General features: G+C 38.4%; 2 protein-coding genes and 1 non-coding gene across 4 annotated transcripts; 2 read left to right on the top strand and 1 right to left on the bottom strand.

The window, feature by feature from the left end:
- Positions 1–817: 817 nt before the first annotated feature.
- LOC130185678 (C-reactive protein-like) lies at positions 818–2,833 on the top strand. Its single transcript, XM_056402270.1, has 4 exons — positions 818–898; positions 1,292–1,353; positions 1,688–1,895; positions 2,232–2,833. Exons 2-4 carry the CDS (start codon positions 1,302–1,304, stop codon positions 2,635–2,637), a joined length of 666 nt encoding a protein of 221 aa, XP_056258245.1. The 5' UTR covers positions 818–898; positions 1,292–1,301; the 3' UTR covers positions 2,638–2,833.
- A 968-nt stretch (positions 2,834–3,801) lies between these two features.
- Positions 3,802–3,873, bottom strand: trnat-cgu (transfer RNA threonine (anticodon CGU)). Its single transcript has one exon. It is a non-coding gene; the product is annotated as a tRNA-Thr (tRNA).
- Positions 3,874–9,281: 5,408 nt separating this feature from the next.
- Positions 9,282–23,570, top strand: LOC130184674 (polycomb protein suz12-B-like). Of its 2 annotated transcripts, XM_056400699.1 has the most exons (17): positions 9,282–9,420; positions 10,191–10,344; positions 11,044–11,090; positions 11,225–11,289; positions 14,584–14,652; positions 15,109–15,158; positions 15,263–15,348; positions 15,501–15,747; positions 16,167–16,269; positions 16,397–16,502; positions 16,670–16,844; positions 16,982–17,070; positions 17,622–17,765; positions 18,434–18,591; positions 18,699–18,897; positions 19,321–19,400; positions 20,137–23,570. In XM_056400699.1, the coding sequence occupies exons 2-17, from the start codon at positions 10,296–10,298 to the stop codon at positions 20,582–20,584; spliced, it is 2,115 nt and encodes a 704-aa protein (XP_056256674.1). In that variant the 5' UTR covers positions 9,282–9,420; positions 10,191–10,295; the 3' UTR covers positions 20,585–23,570. The 2 variants fall into 2 exon arrangements, with proteins under 2 accessions (XP_056256674.1, XP_056256673.1); XM_056400698.1 differs by lacking the exon at positions 9,282–9,420 and having other exon boundaries at positions 9,630–10,344.
- Positions 23,571–24,002: the final 432 nt, after the last annotated feature.

Raw genomic sequence — 24,002 nt, 5'->3', positions numbered from 1 at the left:
CTAACAACCGGCAATTGTGGTCACCATTGTTTTTGCTGTTATGAAAAGAAAAAACTATAACATATCGTTGCAGACAGCATTTTCCATGATGTCTGTTTTCTTCAAACTACAAAAATTAAGAGTCTTACAGTTTTAACTCTCAAGCAATGCATGCTGGGATGCTAGTTTTGTATCTGTCAAATCTTCATTCAAAACTTCATTCAATATAATAGGAGCATTTCATGTCATTGTTTTCTTTTTATGTAATGTATTGTGATGACTCCCAAAAATGCCAATAAATAATATTGACAAAAAAAACTTAATTCAACTCATGATTTAAAGTCAAAAGTTAGAACAATAATACAATTCTGAATGAATTAACCTGAAATTATAATGGATTTTTAATAACAAAATTTACATATTTACATTAACAAGCAAAGATGAGTTGATTGAATATGATTAAATTCCTGAAGGATTTTTACAGTGTATGCACTTTGATATCGACTGTATGAATGAGGAAAAGAAAGCGTTGTGTCAGACAGCTTCTTCAGGCTTGACCGGAGGGGAGAGAGACTTAGGGTTTGTTGAAGAAAACCTTGTCAAGTCAGCAGGTTAGATTCACAGAGCAAATTACTGACTCAGAGTTCACATCATCTAACTGAAAACACGGGAAACACCCACCTGCACAAATAACAGGTCAGTTTGTCTACCCTCTGAACTGGGTTAAGGTCCAATCTTGTCTAAACAGCCACAATCAATTCAAATCAAGTATGTACATAAGAATGATTTGATTATGATTAATGATTATCTTATTATGTGCACATCAGTGTGTTGTAACAGGAAGGAGTTTGGGGGCTCATAATATATAAGAAACCCTGTTTAGATTGTTTATAGCAGGACCTTCCCAGCAGCACAGTAGGTATACAGCTTCATTCTATTTATATATCATTACATAATCTTTCATACACATAAAAAGTACTAAAACTGCATATAGATTAAAGTGACAATAGACAATTTTTGTTTTAACTTTGTTATGATAAGTTAAAACAAAAATTGTTTCTTGCTTTTGACAGTAGGTAGGCTGATAGCAGAGGCCATGTTGCTAACGCTAACGCTAGAAATGATTAAAATTGCTATTGGTTTGGGTTAGAGGTTAGGTTAGGTTTAGCATTGACCCACTCGGGTAATGACACAGTGCCGCCAACATTAATACCACTTGGGGGCAAGAAAAGTTCTTTATTGCCACTTCAAAAAAGCTTGATGCATGAATAAGTGGAATGAGTTAATGCATAAATTGTCTCTCTTTCTGCAGGTTTGACAAAATGAGACTTTCAGCCTTCCTTTTCCTCGTTGCCATCTCCACGGTGTTGGCCGGTAACTGAATACCTTTCCTATAGGTGTTTTTATGTGAATATCTGTGCATGCGCACAAGTATACGTTTAACATTTTATTTTGAATATAAGTGTATTGTTCTGCAAAGCAAAAGGTGAATAAACTCATTAGAGCTACATGATGAATGAGTTGATAAACAGAAAATTAATCAGCAACTATTTTTTTTTATAGGTGATGAATCATTTAAATATGTTTTTCAAGCATTAAACTGTATATCTTAAGATTTTGGACTTTTGTTTGGACAAACAAAGACATTACCATTGGGTCTTGTAATAGGATTTTTCTTGTAACTCTTGACAAACCTCTTGTCTCTTAGGGAGTATAACCATAAAGACCTTGGTGTTTCCCACTGAGACGAGTACCAGTTTGGTTGAGATGGTCCCTCTGAAGCCCTTGAGCCTGCGGGCCTTCACCCTGTGCATGCGTGTGGCCACGGAGCTCAGTGGGAAGCGAGAGATCATTCTGTTTGCCTACCGGACTGCAGACTATGATGAGCTGAATGTGTGGCGTGAACTGGACGGCAGGTACACTGTAAATGATCATCACTTTGAAGGCCAACAACACAGATGCTGATATTCTGGATTTAAGATAGTATTAAAGATTTAAGATGTTATATTTGGGAACCATATTCTTTTAGATTTAACTATTTTCATGAAAAAAAAATATAGTTAATTTATTTATGTATTAGTATATCAAATAGAAGTTTACGTTATCACACAATCAAGGTAATGTTAAAGGAAAATAACTGGCACCTACCAGGTTCCATATTTCCTCTGATGTATTTTTATTTTGTATATTAAACCCAAAGAAACTCTGTTTTAAAAGATGCATACCACTGATTTTTATATCTGTGTGTTTAGATTGTCCTTCTACCTGGCTGGAGAGGGTGTTCTCTTCTCAGTCCCTGAGCTCGGAGCCCTAGAGACCCACCTGTGTGTCACCTGGGATTCCACATCAGGTGCGGCTGCCTTATTTATGAATGGGAGGAAAAGCTTGACCAAAATTTACAAGAAGGGTCACTCTGTCAGATCCAACGGCAAGGTTCTCATTGGACAAGATCCAGACAACTACTTGGGGGATTTTGACGCCAAACAGAGTTTTGTTGGGGAGATCTCTGACATTAATATGTGGGACTCTGTCCTCTCAGCCAGCACCATCCAAGACATGTACTCCGGGAACAACGTGTCAAGAGGAAATGTTTTGGACTGGGAAACCGCAGAGCTCATTGTTAATGGAGAGGTAGAGGTTATTACTCGTGAGCTGTAGATTTAATGCTCACACACGAATATGGCGGATTAATGTAGGGAATGTAGCCACATTACACCTGTATGACATTTATGAAGAAGATGATTTGTTGATCAAATGTAAGTCAATGCAATTAATGATAAATACTAATTTCTTATTTCAAATTAGGGCCCTGCTGTAATTATTTTCAGTTCAATAAAAATGTGTATTGACGGTGCCTGTTGTGGTGGAATGTATTACATGATAATGTCAAAGACTGCATCACTCACATGACATATATATGTCCCCTGCACAGATTCCCAGCTTTATCTCAATGTGTTGTCCATATAGTTACTCTCACAACAGTAGAGCTAACATTATCCTTGAAAACCACAAGAAAAAAATCACATCCATAAAAGTCAAAACTGGACTTCCAATCAGGCAAAGTGCAACTACCCCATTGGCCGCAGAACTCCAGGTCTCCCAGAAGCTAAATCCTCACTGAGTGTTAGCAAGTCTGTAAAAGCAACCTTGTTTTGGAAATTCAATGACATTTAATATATAGTTTTTCAAAATGAAGTAGAATTGAGTGGAAATAAAATACAATAATACACAATTCAACACAGTGCAAGTATCTCTAAAAGTAATAATATTAAGAGTAATTATCTTGATTAATTATTCTTCAAAAAAACATGTAAGTTTACTACAATCACTGATTGATGTTTTGACTTGAAATGTGAGATTATAGAATTAAAAGCGCTGCTTAGTAACACCAGAAAAACACAGGTCCGATTGTGTTTTATCATTATATCTAATGACAACTCTAATGTTGTGACACGTTGTGATTAATTGAGTAGCCTGAAAAAACTTCATGTGTTGTTTTAGCCCCCTCCAGTGGAAGTTGCAGTCAGTCAAAATGCATTCTATGTGCTATATGTCATAGCTCGAAGTACTTTGGGATATTTTGAGTGGATTAGGGCTTATTTAATCGTTTTTTTTTTTTATCAGTTATGTGTCTTTCATTTTTCACATTATTTTATAGTTGTTAATCGTGGGCAAGACAAACATTCATCCCATCTGGAAACGCATCTGCTGTATGACTAGACCATGAATATATTGTACATCTGTGCACTGGACAGATAATAGTGGGATGTTCAAAGCAATGGTGTGTAAGAAAAACATGTAGGAGAGCATTCATAGGGAGGTAGGCACGGACGGGGTTCGAACCCGCGATCTTCGGTTTACGAGACCGACGCCTTACCACTTGGCCACCGCGCCTGGTAATGTAAATGTTGTGACGTATAATCATTTGAGTTTGGCTAGAGTACTGTCGTGTGTTTTACTTTAGGGGAAATATTTAACACGTAAACGGACCTCGAACACCTTCAAGGCTCGGCCGCGTAAGGTGAATTTAATTCAAAATACATAACATTTTGACTGCCTTCCTTAACCATCACACGTTCACATACGTTATGATTTTCCTAAATTGTCCTGATCATTCGAAAACACTCAATTCAGCAAAACCCCCTGAACAAAAAAAAAAGCATGACTGACAAAAAATTTGGAGAGAGGTCGCCTGTGTTAAGTATGTACTTTCTATTTACCGAATATTTAAAAGGAGCTGATGAGATGTCAAACCATTAAAGTCTAAATACACCTCGACAGAATTCTTGTCTGCTGTTTTGATGTTTTAGTAATCATATTTTTGACGGTGTGTGAAATGTTAAAAGGAAGTTTGGCATAGCATGCACGAGAGAACGGACTCTTGATAAAGACACAACCGGAAGCAGCTGAAGTGGCTCACGGCAGATGGAAGTTCAGTCTGCCTATGAAACATGGTGGCTGGAGATGTAATGCGATGATAATGTGAAAGTTGGATATTCATGTATTGGATGGTTGGAAGATCCTTGCGAGTTTCAGGAGTAGCTTATGCTGTAAGTAGTATGACTGACAATTTGAGAAAAATCAGTGCTTGATTGGTTAACATAAGCTAAAGCACAAGCTAAAGCGTTAGCTTGCTAGCAAGTGATCTCTTCGATATATGGTTATTTTTTGTGCAAAATACATTATTTTCCTTCCCATTTTTGATGCTGCACGTATGTTCTTCCACTAATATCGTTACTTACTGTATTTGGGAATTAAACATTATACATATTAGCATTCCCGTAAGCCTATTACGTCCATAAAATTGTATTACCAATTAATTTACATTTAAACAAATTTGTGCTGATAGATAGCTATCATACTAGGTAGACATGAATTAAGACTTCTTAAATATCATTACGTGCCATTCTTCAAGTTGGTATATCTAAAATGGTATTCAATTTTATATATGGTTTTGCATTGGAAAAGTTTGATACCAACAGCTTTTACATGAAGCTCAAGGTTGGATCAATTTGACCAAGAAATAAACCTCTACAATTTCTTCTCTTTTTATGGGCCTTTTATTATCATGTTATAGTTTTACAGAAATGTTGCTGATGAAAATAGTGATTCCAACCAAACTACAGTTAATAAGAAACAACATGAGTTCTTGAAGGCCTTGCTTCACATATTTGAAGGGCATTTTACATCGGTGTGATTAGTTTACATATGATTTTTACATAAATATGCCTTGTCCTAGTGTTGTGGAAATCTGAAAAAGCAGATAAACAAAGCATTTCAACAACAAAAGGATGTAAAATCAGTACTCTATTAATTTTTCTATGTTACTCTAAATTGAAGACTTTGTCCACTGTTATAGATACAGTGGGTTTTTTCAAGACTTGACTCTCTTGCCATCCAAAATAATCTGGAAAGAATACAGTTCTGGGGACTTTGAAGTTTCATTCTACACTACAAGTTTCAGCATTGCCTTTGAAGCCTAGCATTATTCAGTTGAAATTTTATTGTGTCCTGTGTTCTTGTTCCAGTCTTTGACAGAGCTTGTCTGATCTACAGCTGAGCCTCCCTGTCTGCTTTACCATGCCGCTGGTGGTGGATGCCGTTTGGGCACTGTGGAGCATTGGAGCTGGTATCTATGACTACTTCCACACCAGTGCCATGGAGGAGAGGATCCACACACTGGAAAACGTCCTCTCTATCCATCAGTTTGTCATTGCAGCCCTGTCGGCAGGCCTCATCCTGCTCATGACGTACATACTATGGAGAAAACACTAAAATCTTGCTGACCTGGGCTTCACCAGCCAAGGCCAAACACCCACTAAATGATAAATGATTTTGTTGCAGGATATTTTTCATTACCCACACTAGTTTCCATCCAGATGTTGGCCAGAGGAACAGTCTGATTCATTCAGCTGCTCACACTTGAAGATCAAGCATGTTCAGTTATGATCGGGATGTCCCAGATGAGGTCAGAAGCACTGATGGGCAATTAAACCGAGAAAAAAAGCCTCCATAAAAACATGCTGTCTCTGAAAACTTGTCTGTACCCTTTGGGTAGTTGGAGCTTGGTCTGTGTGTCTGTCTGTTTGTCTATCTATCTTTGTGTTTTCAATGATTTACTGGCCGGGGTGGGCTACTGACGATTATCCACATTAACCCCCAAATCATAACTGCTTCTCAAGGCGACTTTGCACTTTTTTGCTAAGCTTGAAGGATTTTAATGTCTAGAAAAAATCCACTGACCCAATGCCCAGTGTGTGATGAGGGGTGAAGCTGTTAAGTCATTATCGGTGAAGACAGCTGTCTCTGAAAGGTGCCTCATGTTTAAAAATGAATCATGTTATTTTTTTTAATATAACATCAGTTTTTTGTAGTGCTTATTATGTCTAAGACCATTAAGTTGATGTTATTATCTCATTATCTTGACATAACGTATACTGTCCTCATGACTTAATAGTCACCTGTAATAGTGCTACATGACGGTGCAGGCACACAGTACTGGGGGTGATCAGTGTCAGTCAGTTTAATGGCTGGACATGATTTTGTTGCACTGTTACAGTCGTGTTATAATCAAAGCGGTGATTTTAAATAGCGCACAAATGCATTATGGCTGCTGTAGTTTGTAATTGTCCTGGCTCCAGGTGGCAGACCAGGGATAACACTGTTAAGAGTTTCAAACACTGGGAAATTAATTAATCCATCATGTGATTTACTGTTTATTTTTTCATGCTGAGGAGAAAGTGTTGGAGATGTGGGATCTAATGTGTTTTTTTTTTTTTTTTTACCAACACTGTTTACTGTGTCTGTGTCATTCATTTTTCCTCATGTTTTTCCTCACTAAGTGTTTAAAATTTGATCTAATGATTTAATCAAATGTATTGGTCACATTTTTTTCAGTTGCACGCCCTTACTTTCTGAGCTTCATTGTCATTGTACTGTATGCACTACTCTGTTACTCTAACAAACCACTACCATGGCTATTAGTAAAGGGAAATATGTTTAATTATGTTTATATGCTTTTTTTTTTCCTCCACTTGTTTGTGTTTCATTTGCTAAATTCTTTCCTGTCATGGTTAATGAGTTGTTTTTAAATAGAACCATTTAAATAACGTTGAATAGATAATCCACAATGGGAAGAAAGTTGCAGCCTACTTTTTTTTCTTTTCTCATAAACAACTAATTTTTAAATCTGGATATTTGCGTCTATCATGTGCTTTTTTTATAACTTAATGTAAAACAGGATGAAATTGTGGTTGCAGTGGAAATTGTCTTTAAAATGGAAGGAAAAAATTTATATTCATGGAGGCTTTAATCTTGTGGAGCATCAGCAGACAGAAAAACCTGATTGAATAATAATTGAACATTGTGCATTTTAACAGAAAGTCAGCTATGGAAAAAATTCATCTGTATAGGTCAAAATCAAACCTAAATAGAGCCATACTGTTAGTGATTTCTGTATATTCTGTTAACTGGTTCGTTGTTGTTGCAGCTTAGAAATGTATCACCACTGTGTGAGTTCAACTAATGTGTGCCCATGAGCTATTTTTGTCCTCATTATGTTTTTGGGTCACTGGTTTAGTCATGTGCAGAAATTAAGTGCTCATTTTGAACCATATCTAGAGAAATTATTGCCATGTAACAGCTGTCTTGATAGCCTCAGTTTCTTTAAAAAATGTTTTCAACAAACAACTGGATTGTTTTTATGAATGTATATTTAAGCAATAATCTTCATGGTGTGTTCAGATTCATGATAAAAATCAGAACATATTGTAAAAATTAATGAGGGGCTCAGCTGCCCATTGTTCCAAAATCATAATTATTATTAATTAGAGTGCATTTCTCTCAAATTATGGAAAGATATTTATGCAATATTTAATGATGAAAAAAACTGTTAACAAATGACTACAACAAATTATTAATAAGTTTGTATCATTAGATGTGATGACAAATTGGATACTGGCATGAATTTAATAGAACTGATACTAAATTTGATGACAAAACAAATCAATGTAATCAATCAACACATCATTCAGTGGCTATAGACACTGGTGGATTTCAAAATTACTACATTTTTTTATTAACTTAAATTATTTGTGTTGCGATGATCTGTGTCTTCAAGGAAAAATACAAATAAAATCAGAGGAAGATCATATTATACACAACTTATCCCATTCTAATTTAAAATGTTTTTTTCACAAATATTATAATCAGTGACTTTACTTGAGTCAACAAGGTTTATTTATCAGTGGTGGAAGAAGTACTCAGATCTTTGCCATTGTCCAAAATACCCTGTTACAAGTAAAAGTCCTGATTTTAAGATGTTACTTAAGTAAAAGTACAGATGTATTATAAGCAAAATCTACTGAGAATATTAGAAGTTACATTTTTTTGGTTTAATTTTCCTGATTCTGCTGAATCTTAAATTGCATTGGTTACAGTCAGTCATTGGTTACATTAGTAAAACTGTTAAAAACTCTATAGTAAAGTGACCATTTTTCAAAAGTCAATACTTGAGAAACACATTACAAACATTTATAAATGTATTGCATAATGCTTTTAGTATTCAATAAAACAAACTAGGCGATGTCTCATTTCAGTGTAAACTGCAGCAAATGACTATTTGAAATGACTTTTAATAGCCACTTTATCAACTGAGCTCATCTGACATTCTCAGTAGGAATGGTAACAATAGACCTGTAGCTCTTCATAAACCACTGAAACACTGCCAGCAAGTTGTGTTCACAGAATTTTGGTATCACTTCAATTGTTTTTTTTTCTCACAATTGCTTCCATAATCCATAACAGAATACATGGTTAGATACAAGAGACAGTCTCTTAAATAAGTTATTTAACAGTAGGCCTAATACTTCTTTCAAAATGCTAATGGTGAGAAATATAAAAATTGCTTATACTAACTAACAATTTCCAGGCTTTCTAAGGGCTTTTCCCATTTTGAGGCCCTGTAGTAACTAAAAGTAACTAATTTACTTTTTACCCTTTCATATCATGCATATATTTTCCTTGGGTAAAAAGTAACTGAAAATAATAAGTTTAAAAAAAGTACAACATTTGCCTCTGAAATATAGTGAAGTTTAGAGAAGCATCAAATGGAAGTAGTCAATTACAAGTATTTCAAAATTGCATAGTACTTAGTACGCTGACATTTATTTAAGCACTAACGTTTTGTGTCTCGTACCTTAGACCTGGCACGCCATGCTGCTGCTGCTGCTGCTGGCGGCAAATGTGCCTCTCAGACCGGCCAAATATTCCCACCAATCAGAGCTCAGGGTTTCACAAACAAGCACGGTGATTGGATGGAGCTGTTAGAAGGCGGAATATTTCAACACAAGTCACAGTCGAAGCTTCAACCCACATTTGTCAAGTTGTCAGTTAGACTAAAGAAGACGGAAGTTTGCCTTAAAATTAAAAGCACCCATCTGAGTAAGATTACGTTTTTAGAGATCATGTGTTTAATGTATAAGTTATCCCATGGAGATATGTTCTTGGAACCCTCTTTGACCTATTTATTACACATACTATAATGGCGTGCAACATGTATTTCACCATTTTGTATAGCAATTACAACTTATTTAGAAAATACTAGCCGGATAACGTTTGTGTCATTTTGCGCTGCTTTCCAGTACCGTTAACCCAACTTGCCAACAGTCGCTCGGCGAGAAATAATGTGAATTTTGGTCGAAAAAACGGTGGCATCAAAGCCACCGGAGACGTGTCCAATTTCTGTATTTAATCGGTTATCGATTGGCAGCAGCTTTCGAGTTCTTAATTGGTGAAGTCAGAGTGCCGGACAATGCTAGCCAGTTAGCCCGGGGTTGTTGCTAACTGGCTAAGGAAGTTAGCCAGTTAGCTAGCAAGCCGCGTCAGCTTGCCGGAGGCTGTTCTCTTGTTTCGCGCATTTCAAGCCTGTCCACAGACCTCTAACTGTAAACTCGGTACCTAAAGGGAAACGTTAGATTGCATCTTCATTAATGTCAAATTTAAAAGAGTGAAACTCTCTCAATCCGCTTAAAATGAGTAGTCAACACAGTTTCTTCTAAGCGCCTGGTTCTCTGCCAACGTTGCTCTTTTGTTTTGACAAAGGAAGAAGACCTTAGGTTCTTTCTGTTTTTTTTGTTTTTTTTTTACATTAGGTGGTGGGAAAGTTTCTTTAGTCATTTTTGTTTGTTTTGGCAATGGCTCCACATAAGCAGAGCTCCTCAGGTGGAAGCCACCCTGTGGGTTTTGGTCCCGGAGGAAAAGCCAACGGGTTCTACCAGTCGTCCTCCTCTGCGGTGGCTGCAACCAAGAAGCCCAACATGCAGCTCATTCAAGCCGACCACGAGTTGTTCCTGCAGGCCTTCGAGAGTGAGTTGCTGCTGTCATCAAGTTGCATATCGCAAAATATCAATACCAGAGTTTGATTTAAGGTCAAAGGAAACTTTCCACTAGCCTTGTGGATGGTGAGATGAGGGGCATGCATAGCTGGAGGAATAGATAATTTTAAGTAAGATATAAAATTGTCATCCACGAGTTATGCCCTATTTAATTCTGTACAGTGAATTTTTTTAGCCATTTTTTAGTTCATTGATTATTAATTACGCGTGTTGCAGTTCGGTCACAATTTATGTCTTTGGCATTTAACCTGCAGCTGCCAGGATGTCTGGTTGTGTGCATATTTCAATCAAACTAAACTTACAAGAGCCACGTGTTTAACTTTCTCCTTAATAGTTCTGCAACATATTGTCTGATAATCTATCAGTTAATTTTTCATCAATTCGTTTAGAATATATCACAAACAGAAAAAACTAAAGTTACCTGACCAACAGTTAAAATTAAGATATGAAGCAGAAAAAAACAGGCAGACCCTCACTTTTTAGAAGGTTTAATTAGCAGATGTTTGTTAAACTTTGTTACTTTGTTGAAATACCAAAGTTTTCATTTATCAAATGGATAATTGTGTCAGCACTAAGCACTATGAGGTCATCATAGTTTTTGCTTGGCTTGATGATTGTTTGAGATTCAAAATGTTCATTTTAAATGATTAGTAACCATATTTATTTGCAGAACCAACCCAAATCTACAGATTCCTCCGCACTAGGAACTTGATTGCTGTGAGTGTTGCATTTTCTTGAAACTCACACGATTAACATGACCATTTGAGATAAGAGGAAATATTTTTATACCTCTTCATATGTTAAAGCAGAATTGTAACACTTTGTTTTTATCTCTTCCTGTTACATTTCAGCCTATACTCTTGCACAGGACACTCACTTATATGTGCCACAGAAACTCAAGGAATAACCTCAAAAGGTAAAAGAAACAACAACAAAAAACCAATGCTGTTTGGGTCTATTTATGATGGTTTTCCAGTACTTCACAGGTTTTTGTGATGCAGTTCATTGAAAACCTCTGTTGTGTTATGGGTTATTTCACCTCTTGTGTCTCTTTATGGCTTTGTTTCTTTCTGTTTTAAGCTTCATAAGTGTATGTTAGATTGAAATGTGGTGTTAAATGGTTTGCCTCTTAGAAAGCAGGTCAAATGTTATCATGAGTGAAAGTTAACCGATATGTAGACTGCTGTAGGTGGGGGCAGGCTGGTTCAGTTAAAGCTGAGATAGGAGAGACGTTTTCAGTTAGGCTGCTTTGCATACAGACGCTTCACAAAAAGCGCCTCCCCAAAAGGTCCTGCTGATACACATGGGGCTGCTTGTGGTTCAGTGTGCACTAAAGGGATGTGTTAAAATACAGAGGGCCTTCTCTGTCATTATCATGTGGAAGTTAAGCTGAAGAACTGCAGGTTAAGCATTTTCTTCTGTGTTCAAAAGCTTGGGCTGCATAATCAAGCATGGCAACAACTAACAGATATTTAGCAACTGCAACTGAAAACCAAGTAGGTGTGTGTTGAATGTTGGCTCATAATTAGTTTGAACAACAATTGACAACCAATCTGTGTCTTTGTCTAGTCTTGTTAATCAATATTTTTGTCTGTGTAATGCAGTGTTCTTGTACAGCTGTTTGTGTTATGACTTTGACTTCAGTAGAAATATGTATACATTTTTAGAAAAGTAAGATATTGAAATTACCTTTGTACCAAACCTCAGATATCATGTTGACACTGGTATCAAAAGATATCCTGCTGTTCTGCTAATTAACTAGTGCAGTGGTTAACCAGCTGATAACTTTCACTATGAACACACAACCTGGTAGGTGTTTGTTTTGTTATTTGTCTTTCAAAAACTTATTTACTATGTGCAAAAGAAAAGTTCTTGAAAACGTAAAATTCTTACAGTATCTAACTGACCTTTGAATGTGTGAATATGCCACAGTTTCTTTTGTATTACAGAGCAAGTGTTCATGTAATATTTTAAAGATTAGATTAACAAATTCACTCTTACAAAACCAAATTTCCTTAATCCATCGTCAGTAAAAAAAAACATACAAATATATCGGAAAATGTAGAGTTTACATTGATTTAATTCTTGATAATCATTATATCTGAAACAGTACAGAATCTCATTCTGTCTCTGCTGCAGTCATCATTATGCACTCATCAGACTGGAACTTGTTTTGGTGGTGCAGTAATTTCTGTGCATTGCTCTGGACTTGGTTGGGGACTAAGAGGGCAGCCGTGTTATTTCTGATTTTGAAGTGGAGGTAGTGAACTGGGTGACAGGTCTGCTTCTGCTCAGCTCAGTTTCATTTTCTGCTGCACTCATGCATGCTTCAGTCACATGAAACTGAGCTTGTGATTTGAAATGAATAAGCTCTGCACAGGGCTTCTCCAAAGCTATTAACTGTTTACAAAGAATTAGTGTTTTAGACTAAAAGAACAGAACAGCAGTGGATTTCATAAGTGAGATTAAATGCTGTTAATTTTCTGTACTTGTTTGATCAGAAACTAAAAATCAAGCTGGTTTAGTTTTCATGTGAGGCGTCCTTCACAGAGGTGGTTATAGTGTGTGTTCAGCCAAGTTTTCATGCTCTTTATAAAACTCTGTGACCTAAATGGACTCAATCAAAATTTCTCAGAAGTACAAAGTTTCTCTCTTTGTGTAGGCTCCCTGCAATTTGAAGTAATGTTAGTTATGAAGTGTTTTTGTAGTAAACTTCATTTGTGGACCTTAAATAAGTTAGTTATTTTTCTATTGGTTAATCCACCCATCCATTTGTAAATTAAACTTGGTGAACCCTGCAGAAACCCTCATCCAGTAGCAATCACTTTCTCCTGGAGAATAATAAAGTAATGGTGTTCATGTTACTGTGTAATGTAGCGAAAATGAGAGACTGCTCATATTTGGTTGATGAGGTGCGTTGGTGCATGTTGCTTTGTAGTAAAAGCAGAGCTTTTTTTTGGTAGGATCATTTAAATGAATAAGGAGGCTGCACTTTTTGAGTCCTCTCTAATGTCGGTCTGGAAACAGCCTAAAGATGTAGGGGTGGTTTTCTACATCCTGCAAGGCTCTGTACAGCCTCCCAGGTGTTTTCAGTTACTTTAGCTCATTAGACCTCAGGTTGACGCTGGATAGAACTTGGATTTATGTGAGGGCACCAAACTGTATGTACTAATGGGTGCAATTTGAGCCAGGTGGTTGTGCTTTCTGTTAAGTTTCAGTCCAGCACACAAAACGGCACATGCAGCTTATACTAACATCAATCGACGGCTTGTGCGGCATGTAAACAAAATGTCACATCTACCAGCAATGTCTTAAACAGTACAGAAAAATTATCACAGATCTCATGGCTTGTCACGGTTGAATCCAAATGCAAAATGTTCCGTACCGTTTCTACCAACACATACAGTAAAGGTAATTAAAGTTTGCCACAGTGGGTTTCTCGGCTGTGTTCACTTTGTATCAAGCAACTTTCCAAGGAAGTTGTTTCAGTCCCGTCTGAGTGGCAAACACTTGGCACCTGACGTTGATATATTCACGTGGAAAACAGAAATAATCAAATATAATCAGAATAAAATGGTAGGGAGCTTACGTAGAATCAGCCGCACAAACAGGTTGAGATTGCTGAAGACTTTGTCCTGTATGTGTATATACATGCATGCATGCATATATATATATATATATGTCAGGAAACTAAATGCCACAACATTTCAACCTTTACATGCCACTGTCTGTTAATCTGTTATGATTTCCAGGTCTTTGTTTGTCTTTGCAATTTATTAGAAAAAGATCATACAATTTTCAAACTTTACTGTATTGTCTGTTGTATTTAAAGCATCACGCATAAGGCTGCAACTGACCATTATTCTCGTTATAAATCAGTAAAGTGTTTTGTCCAACGAGCAGCGGAAACCCCAATTATTCAATTTACTATTAAGACCAAGATAAGGAGTCACAGCGCTTGCATTAGTGTAACATGACCTGGATTGTAATAGAGCTGACTTGTTTGAGAAAGAAGTAACTATTAAAAGCACAGTTATGGTGCATGACGTTGGTGAGCAGACTGAATCTATCTCCAGAGGAAATCAATTTGACTCTGACCTGTCGCTGGATTGGTCTTGCTCTGTATATTGATCTGTTGTTGTGTCTGTAGGTCAGTAATGGGGTGGTGGTTGCATAGTTGCTAACCACAGCTGTTTGTCTGCATGTACAGGAAAAGCTTCAAGGTCGACAATCTACTGTTCAAAGTGGAAAAGATGAGGGATGAACAGGAGACTCACAGGTAAACACTCAGTCCTCCATGACCCACTGACGTTGTTGTTGTTGTTGTTGTTGTTGTTAAAGATGTTTCTCCAGATTGTTTCGGAAGCTTTTTGACCTTAACAAAATACAACTCTGCAGGGAATGAATATGTGTAATGACCTCGAATTTCACAAATTGCTAAAACTGTGGACACATTCAGTACCTCTGTCAAAGCTGCACAATGTTTTCAAAGGATATTCAATAGTCTGTCACCAGCTTGTCAAAGTAAGACTGTATTCTAAATATGGGAAACTTGAATATATCAGCAAAGGTGTTTGTAGTTTCAATCACTATTTTCTGCCATATAAATCATGCTTCACAAACAGCACAAGCACTCAACATCAAAACAGTGTGCCTCTAATGAAGACAGAAAGACAAAATATATCGCCACCTGTTTAAAAGATTTGAAGGAAACATTTCTTCTGTTTTCCCACAGCTTGGCCTCCAATCTGCAGCTCACCTTTACTGGTTTCTTCCACAAAGCTGGTAAGTTTGTCCTTCTTCCTTTGGCATTTTCAGATAAAGTCTTTCCTCTGATTCAGTGTGACTAACAGGAAGTCTTTTGTCCTGGTTTGTGTTGTCGTGTTCAGGGAAGCCTTCTCAGGATTGTGAGAATGAGCAGAACTCTGTGTCGCTGGAGGTGCTGCTGGTCAAAGTCTGCCACAAGAAGAGGAAGGTGTGTGTGATGATCATGTGCTACTTCATCACTACTCACATGAAAATTTTAGATTGCTTTTGTCTTTTTAAAGGATGGGCATATTTAACTTTCATATCATTTTTTAGATGTCAGTGAAATACATCTGACACTTCTTTCCCTCTGCTGTCCAGGATGTAAGCTGTCCAGTGAAGCAGGTCCCGACAGGGAAGAAGCAGGTTCCTCTGAACCCAGACACGAGCGCTGGAGTCCAGGCCAAGCCGGGCTCCTTCCCCTCCCTGCTGGTCCCCAGTAGCGAGTTTGAACCCAGCAACTCTCACATGGTCAAGTCTTACTCATTACTCTTCAGAGTATCGCGGCCTGGATGCCCCCGAACACAGATCAACGGCCTGACCAACGGAGAGAGTCACCACAACAGAGGTCAGCAAAGGCTTCCAACAAAACAGTATGCCACACAGACGATTACTGATATCTGATCATCTTTTAAAGGATTGTCCTGGTTTATTTCAACATGGATTACAGTGAATGGGAAAAAAAAAAAAAAAAGTTTGACAGGGCAAGAAAAACTAGGTTAAGCAAACCTATTTGGAGGAGAGACCAATAGTGAGCTGTAAAGTTAGTACCCACACTATCTCTCACTTCCTGTTTCAACTGGATACAGCAACTTGTTTGAGTTGCCAACTACATTACTTCATTAATGGTTAAACTGAAACCTTTGGCTCATGTTGGTTGAAAAAAAAGTCTTAAGTCTTTTTCACATTATACCAAATATATACCAAATATGTTTATCATCTCTGTGTGATGGAGAAGAGGTGCATGTCATTATGTGTCTGTTTCAGATTTTACAGAGGAAGTGGCAAACAGGAAGAGGAGGAGCTCCTCTCTCAGGGAGGAGGGAGAAACCACATTTGTAGCTCAGATGACGGTCTTTGATAAAAACAGGTGAAACACACACACACACACAGTCTGACACTTATAAACCGTTCTGACACACAGGAAAACGTGTTGAGATATTCACTGTGAAGCAGGAACAAGAAGTGAGAAAATGATGGTGTGTATTTGTGTGCAGACGTCTGCAGCTGTTAGATGGAGAGTATGAAGTGTCTATGCAAGAGATGGAGGAGTGTCCTGTCAGTAAGAAGAGGGCGACCTGGGAGACCATCCTGGACGGAAAGGTGTGTGTGTGTTAGAAAAACGTGTCAAGTAGAAATAACAAAGCTCCACACAAAAGGTATTTCCATGTGAGGTATAAGTTTACATGCATGATTTTGTGTGAGACCTTCTGTAATATCTGAACTTTAAGCTTGCGTCTGTCTAAAAACCATCCGCTTTCTATTTGTAGCGTCTACCTCCATTTGAGAGTTTTTCCCAGGGTCCCACCCTGCAGTTCTCCCTGCGCTGGACCAGTGATTCGTCCGATTGCTCCACTGCACCCGTGGCTAAACCTCTGGCCACTCGCAACTCTGAGACCAACCAGGACACCAGAACCAGCACCCTGAGAGCCACACACACACTGGGTGAGCATGACACAGCAACACAAACACCAACACCATCTGTTTCGGTGTATACTGTATATTATTAGTTGCTCAGTGGTGAAACAGTTGATTAGCTTTATTAGATGCAACTGATCCTGTATTTATATTCTGTGCTGCAGCTCTTAAAGAATCCATCAACACTGATGTGCAAACCAGAAGAGAACAAATCTCAGCTGAGCCCAGACAAAAGCTCCGCATCCTCTACCAGGTCAGTCTCCCCTGATGTCTGCACAGCGTACCTTTACCTGCTAGAGTCTATGTTTGATCTTATCACAGAGTTAAGATCAACATCAAGTACAGATCACCAGACATTAGTTTGAACACCGAGGTCAGAGGTCAGAACATTCAGGCTAAATGACCCTTAACCTCTTAACGAAAACACCACGATTCTTAGTTTCGGGTGATTATAAACTAATGAAAACATAATGATGAGTATTATATTCCATTGCTGCCAATAGATCCATTTTATTACTACACACTGGTCATTTGTTTGATGTAATTTGTTTGAAACATACCGAATCATGTTAAACTTGAGAGTAAGAGATACTGTCTGTTAGCTCCTTGTATGAGCATCATTACTGCTAGTGGTAATCATAGTGCAGTGTAATTTTTCCCCCCAATATTGTCAAGTTTTAGTCTGATATGCATTTGACTTAATACCATTGGAGTGATTTTTCTCAGCATCTCAGCCTGGTTTCATTCAGCGAAGAACAACTCGGATCAGGTTAATTTTATATGTGTCTTTTTTTATTTCTCCAGTTCCAGTACAACCACAACACTCGGCAGCAGACGGAGGCCAGAGACGACCTCCACTGTCCCTGGTGTACCCTCAACTGCAGGAAGCTCTACAGTCTGCTCAAACACCTCAAACTGTCCCACTCCCGCTTCATTTTCAACTATGTGGTGAGACAGACTCGCACTGTTTTTTTTTCTTTTGTTTGTTTTGTTTTGTTTGTTTTTTTTATTCCTGATAAATGAAGTAAATCAAAGCACAACTATAGTTTTAAAAACATAGAACGTGAATCAGTAGCTGAATAGTTCTGATAAAATGGAAAATTACTTATCTTTTAAATGTTACAGGACTTGATATGTTGACTACAAAAGACTGGGACAGATTTTAACATGCATGGTAAAGTGTCTTATAGGAAGTGTGTGTTTATTTACTGATTGGTACTGTGTGTTTCCTGATTGGCATCATATCAAACAACAACAGCAACAAATTTCATTTACATGACACTTTTCAAAACAAATTAAAAATGTCTTAAATTTTTTTTTTCTTTTTCAAGTTAAAGTAGGCAATTTAAAGTACAAAAATCAAACGATGGAAGGAAAAAATAGGATAAAATAATGTAATAAAAAAAGAGATAATACATTTTAGAAGTAGAAACATTGGGGAGAATATTGATAAAAGGCTTAATGGCAGACTATTCTTCATCAACATGTGAAGACTCTTGTTGTAACATTGTAGTTTGACTCTTGAAAAGTTAGAGATGTTAGAAACTGTCTAGATTCCACTGACTTTAATGTCTTTTTTTTTTTATTCCCTCACATTTCTCCATGATCTTTGGCAGCCGCATCCTAAAGGAGCAAAGATCGAGGTCTCTATCAACGAGTGTTACGATGGTTCGTATGCAGGAAACCCTCAGGACATCCACAGCCAGCCGGGCTTCGCCTTCAGTAGGAACGGCCCCGTCAAGAGGACCGCCGTCACCCATATTCTCGTCTGCAGGTACCACTGATTTATTTACTTTTAACTTCAATTATGTAGCTTTCCTGCAGATTTATTTCCTGTCATTGCAAGGTTAACCCACTGTTTTCTTTCCGTTCTCTATCCAGACCCCAGAGGACGAAGCCAAGTCTGTCTGAGTTTCTGGAGTTGGAGGACGCTGATCGAGAGCAGCAGAGGACATACATTAGCGGACACAACCGCCTCTACTTCCACAGTGACAGCTGCGTGCCGCTGCGGCCTCAGGAGATGGAGGTGGACAGCGAGGATGAGAGGGACCCTGACTGGCTCAAAGAGAAAACTGTCAAGGTCAGTTACAGCCATGGGATAAGTTGGGATTTGTGAGGAGGGGGAGCCTGTGTCCCACAGACCACAGTGTGGACAGTTTTTGTTAACTATTTCTTCAGGGTTGTCCAGAGAAACAATGGCGCTGCTTCTGTTCCAAGACAAAAGTGTGAAAACTGGCAACGCTGTGATGCTGAAGGAGCTGACTTAGTTATGATGTTATGATGCGCAGCTACAAACACTTGTCATGCTGAAGCTGAAGCTGTTCTGCTCCTGCATTTCTGTTGCTTAAGTTTACTTTTGAAAGAGAGAGAGTTTTCCTCACTATAATGGTCAGGGTATCTGCACTTAAACTTTACACAGTTTAAGGAGTTTTAAATTTAACCTGGGGAAACCTGAAGACACCGTGAATCTGTCTAAAGTCTGAGTTCTTTGCTCTGTCTGCAGCAAATCGAGGAGTTCACTGACGTCAACGAGGGGGAGAAGGAAATCATGAAGCTGTGGAACCTGCACGCCATGAAGTACGGGTGAGTATGAAGGAGTGATGGGGTTCAGTAGCATTTTATCATTTTAATTCATAACCAGTAGCAAATCCACTTAAGAAATCTTGTTTGGGCTTTTCTCTTAATTTGCAAGTAACAAAAGACTAAAATAAGAACAACTGGACTTTAGTTGGCCGAGAGGCAGAGACACTACAGAACTACACAGTTCACTGTTGCTCCTACAGACACGCTGCAGAGTGATGCGTCTGTTCACTCACAAACAATCTTTGGTTGAATATAGCCAGCTGCTGCAGCAACCAAACTTTTCATTTGGTTTGGTACTGAATTAATGTTAATTAGCTACAGCTGATTGAACCAGTGACAGCAGCAGTGCATGTTCTTTTGCTTTTTGCTAATAAAAGAGAGGGAGGAGAAATATATGGTTTGATAAGAGATTCATTAGTGCAGGAGTTTAACAAATCCAGGTGTTTCACCGTCTGGGAACTGGATCCAAAACCGTACTAGCAATCAGAACCCGAAATCTAAGGTCTTGCTCGATCGATGGTTCATTTACACTGTCTGTCTTGGCCTGATTTCTTTAGAAATGTCTAATTATAAATTTAGATTTGACAGTAATCACACTAACGAATTGTAACCTGGTTTCTCACAGTAATCTGGCCTCTTTTGTGCATGTAAACATGGTTAATGATGCATTTGAAAAAGAGTCTTTGATGTTTTTTTGGTTGCAGCCAGTTTACTGACTCCTCTGTCCTCCTTCCAGCTTCATAGCAGACAACCAGATGAACGAGGCCTGCCTGCTGTTTGCCGAACACCACGGCTCCTACATCGTAAAACACAACCTCTGTCGCAACTTCCTGCTGCACCTCATCAGCATGCACGACTTCAACCTGGTCACCACGCTGACCATCGACCAGGCTATGGCCCGACTCCGCCTCATCCAGAGCCAGGTCGCTCAGAGAGAGAAAGACAGGGAAGAGGACGAGGAGGAGGAAGAAGAGGAAGAGGAGGACTGGGAGACGGCCGTGGAGTCCCAGCCAGAGCCGGATCCAGATCCTGATCTATCCGAGTATAAACCCTATAGTGATGAGATGAGCAACAGCTGCCTGGAGAATGGAACCCAGCAGCAGCAGCAGGAGAGAGGAGGAGCTGTGACAGAGCGAATGTTCAGCAAGCAGAAACTCTGCGGCTCTGGTTCGGTTTTAAACTGACAGCTCGATCAGAGAGCCACAAAGATCCCAAACAGGACATGAGTTTGGAAAAATCGAAGCTACAAACCAGAATCAACAAAAAAGGCGACAGACAAACAGGTGTTAAAGCACACACAGGTTACTGCAGGGATTATGATTTCAAGGGCAGGTTACACCGGTAACGGCTGAACTTTTAATCATGAAAGTCCTTCATTTTTCACACGTTTAAACTGAAGATGCACTTCAGAGGTGTTTATCATTACATTACACATGAAGGTGAGGAGTTCAGAAAACTTGAAGCTTTGAATCATAATTATTTTCTCATTTGTCAGAAATACAGTGGTGCTGCATTATTTCCAGACAAAACTATGAAGCGAGCACAAAATAAACTAAGCCTTCGGTCTGGATCTGTAGGAACACATTTTTAGATTTAAAGAATAAGGCTGTGATCTTCTATATTTTCAGTGGTGGATTAATACACACTTGGTGCTGTAGTGAGTATTTGGGGCAGATGGACGGTGTTTGAGGGACAGAAATGTATGTCAGGCTTTGATACACTCACAATACTGTTGTTAGTAGGAAACATTAATTGTTGGATTGGGTCTTTTAGGGATTTGATGACAGAAAAATAAAGAATATAACAAGACTTTTGCGCAAATTTGGGATTTTCAGTTCAAAGTTTCCAAGTTTTTAACAGGAAACACTCATGAGATTGTTTATGTTTCAGTGTTTACAAAAAAAAAAGAAACTGTAAAAGCTGATGATTGTTTATTTTCTGCTCACTTAGATCTATAGATGCAGTTTTTCTCTTGGGCTCAAAACATCAACCACACTCCAGATGTTATCCTCTGTCGCTCCTTGAACTTAATGTACATTTTCAAATCTGCCTCTGCACATTCTCACATCTTGACCTGTAGTTTGACGACCTATTTTGATTCATTTTGTGCTCACTCCGTACTTTTGCATTTTTTGTATTCCTTAGAGTGACGCACCAATCGGTGACTTTCCAGACACTCTCAGCTCCACCAAAGGTTTTCATTTATCATAGTGTGTGTACATGCATGTTGGCGTCACAGGTGTCTGATCAGGCCTCCAGGCCTCTAATGAGGTCTCTCGGTCTTGGATCAGATGTCATCTCTGGACAGAGTCAACAGTTGACAGTCTGAACTCTGCCGCAGTTTCACACTCATTACTGGCCCTTCATTTTCCATCATCTGATACCAGTATATATTGATTTTTATTGTATTTTTCTAAGTACTAAAGTTGAGTATAAGCCTGCTCAGACAGCTGTGTCCTGGATCAGATGTTTATAAGTTGTATACTACTATGTATAATACTCCAGTTTGAGGGCTCATCTGAGTTCTTGTAACTGGGATAGCGCTGTTTACACATGCAGAAAAAAATCAGCAGGATTCACCAAAAACCAGACCAGAACTGGGACACCTGAGTGCACGTACACATACTTCCAGCACAGTTTCCAGCAGTCTCCTACTGGTGCTAGCTCGTTTTTATTCCTCATGAACACTTGGTGGAAAACAAGTAACACTGCCAGAACTCACAATTGCTGCTTTTTCAAACAGAACAGGACTGTTCTCCTCCAGTGCTCCTCATCGTGCAGCTCCGCTCTGCTGAGCACCGGACAACAAACGGACAGTAAACTGTCCCACTTCATGCGCTGCCTCCTGTGAGATCCACAATTCAAACCTGAATTGGTTTCGAGGGGTCAACAATGCTCAACTTGTTCACGGGTGCTATGAGAAATGCAGCCACCTTTTTGCAAAAACTGGACACAACACGGGCGTCAGTGTGTCCTTTAAGTCCGTCGTCGTGTCGGACACTTGTTTATTTTTGTCTCTGTAAAGCTGAAATCAAGAAGCATAGATTGTCTAAACAGTTAGAGGTTACACATTTAAACCTTTTGTCCCGGTGCTGGTTCCAATTTCTTTAATGAGAGAAGTTGCTGCTTATTATCAACTTTATCCTTTTGTGTGTTTAGACTGTTGCTCCCAAAAAAAGAGCTCTGAGAACTGACTTGCATCTCTTTTATTTTATTGACTAAATTACTAATTAACTAAATGATCACTAATGAAAATAAGTGATTAGGCCACAGGTAAAAGCACCAACATGAACTGGAGATGACAAGTTATCCTTTATATTTTTTTTATGTCATTTCGCAGCTGGTTTTTGATTTTTTTTCCTCCTCCGTTGTTTCTGCACCTGTTCTATGTACATAAGACTCTGAAACTATGTGTAATAAATTAGCTTTTGAATATGGTTGTTTGGAAACCTGAACACCATCTGGGAGGTTTTTGTTAGTTTCTTAGTTTACAGACCAAAGGGGATGAATTTGCTGCAGATTTCTCTGTGTTTCGCGTATCCTGTGAAAATATTTCTTGCTTTTTTGAAAAAAAAAAAAAAAAAAAAAGGAAGCGATTTCTTCAAAGCAGATTCAGGCTGTGTCCCTGAAGTATCTGACCTGACATCGCTGCCTTCAAATGTTCAGAAGTTTGAAAGCACATCAGTCCAGATGCTGGTGTTGCGTTACAATTTAAGTTTTACTGCTCCACTTTGATCGCATTATATGCAGTATGAGCCTCAAGATGTGAGCAGCTGTTGGGACTGGCACTGATACAGAAATATTTAGAGGTTTGATGGGAATAGTTGGATTTATGTGTGACTTCTCATGTTGCGGCCCCGCTCTTTCAAAGCTTTACATCAGTCAGGAGCCTGATGGTGACGAATCCGGCACGCAGATATCTGGTCTGCTACGGGTTTTCAGAGCTGTTTGGGTTCATATGTGACAGTTCTGAGTGACGTGCAGAGCACTTTTTGTTTTCAGTACAGCCCACTGTTGCTTTTTAAGGGTTTTCTGTTCATTCACATGAGACCAGCAGCATTTTGCACAAGATGAGAGGAGCCATGTCAAGAAAACAAGATTTTTCTTCAACAATAATGTAAAACCAGCTGAGTCAGAATGGTTTTCTATTAAAAGAACGATTTTGTACAATGGTCAGCCACGTGGTCCCTTTCTTTGATTACACGTGCAAACAAACCATACAAAATGCATTATGTGCACATACCAGACACTTGTACCAGATTAATGGACACAGTTTTGACCTTTCAAAACAGAAGGAAGACGTGTTATCGATAACAGGCTTGAACATACCAAAGATCACTCGCGCTGCCTCTACCATGATAAAGTCAGACGATTAAAAGAATTTAATAAAAACATAAAATGCTGCCTTACAATGAGAGGAAGCTTAAATACATACAGCTGAGTTTCTTGGACTGGATAAGATTTTGACATTACATTCTTAATATTAATAAAACTTACATGGTAACATTCTCCTCCCACTGATAATCATTAGTGACCGTGATCATGTCATTAAATAAAGTCAGCATAGTTATTTTTATTAAGCATTAAAACAAGCAGTGTATA

Source organism: Seriola aureovittata, chromosome 17 (assembly GCF_021018895.1).
Source record: "Seriola aureovittata isolate HTS-2021-v1 ecotype China chromosome 17, ASM2101889v1, whole genome shotgun sequence".
Classification (NCBI taxonomy): Eukaryota; Metazoa; Chordata; class Actinopteri; order Carangiformes; family Carangidae; genus Seriola; species Seriola aureovittata.
This window is presented reverse-complemented; position numbering and strand designations above follow the sequence as displayed.

Coding starts and splice junctions, on each gene's coding strand:
- LOC130184674 (XM_056400698.1), top strand. CDS start 10,173: ATGGCTCCACATAAGCAGAGCTCCTCAGGTGGAAGCCACCCTGTGGGT. Junction 16,845..16,981: donor GAGAGCCACACACACACTGG/GTGAGCATGACA, acceptor TCTGTGCTGCAG/CTCTTAAAGAATCCATCAAC. Junction 18,898..19,320: donor TCAAAGAGAAAACTGTCAAG/GTCAGTTACAGC, acceptor CTCTGTCTGCAG/CAAATCGAGGAGTTCACTGA.
- LOC130185678 (XM_056402270.1), top strand. CDS start 1,302: ATGAGACTTTCAGCCTTCCTTTTCCTCGTTGCCATCTCCACGGTGTTG. Junction 1,354..1,687: donor CATCTCCACGGTGTTGGCCG/GTAACTGAATAC, acceptor CTTGTCTCTTAG/GGAGTATAACCATAAAGACC. Junction 1,896..2,231: donor TGGCGTGAACTGGACGGCAG/GTACACTGTAAA, acceptor CTGTGTGTTTAG/ATTGTCCTTCTACCTGGCTG.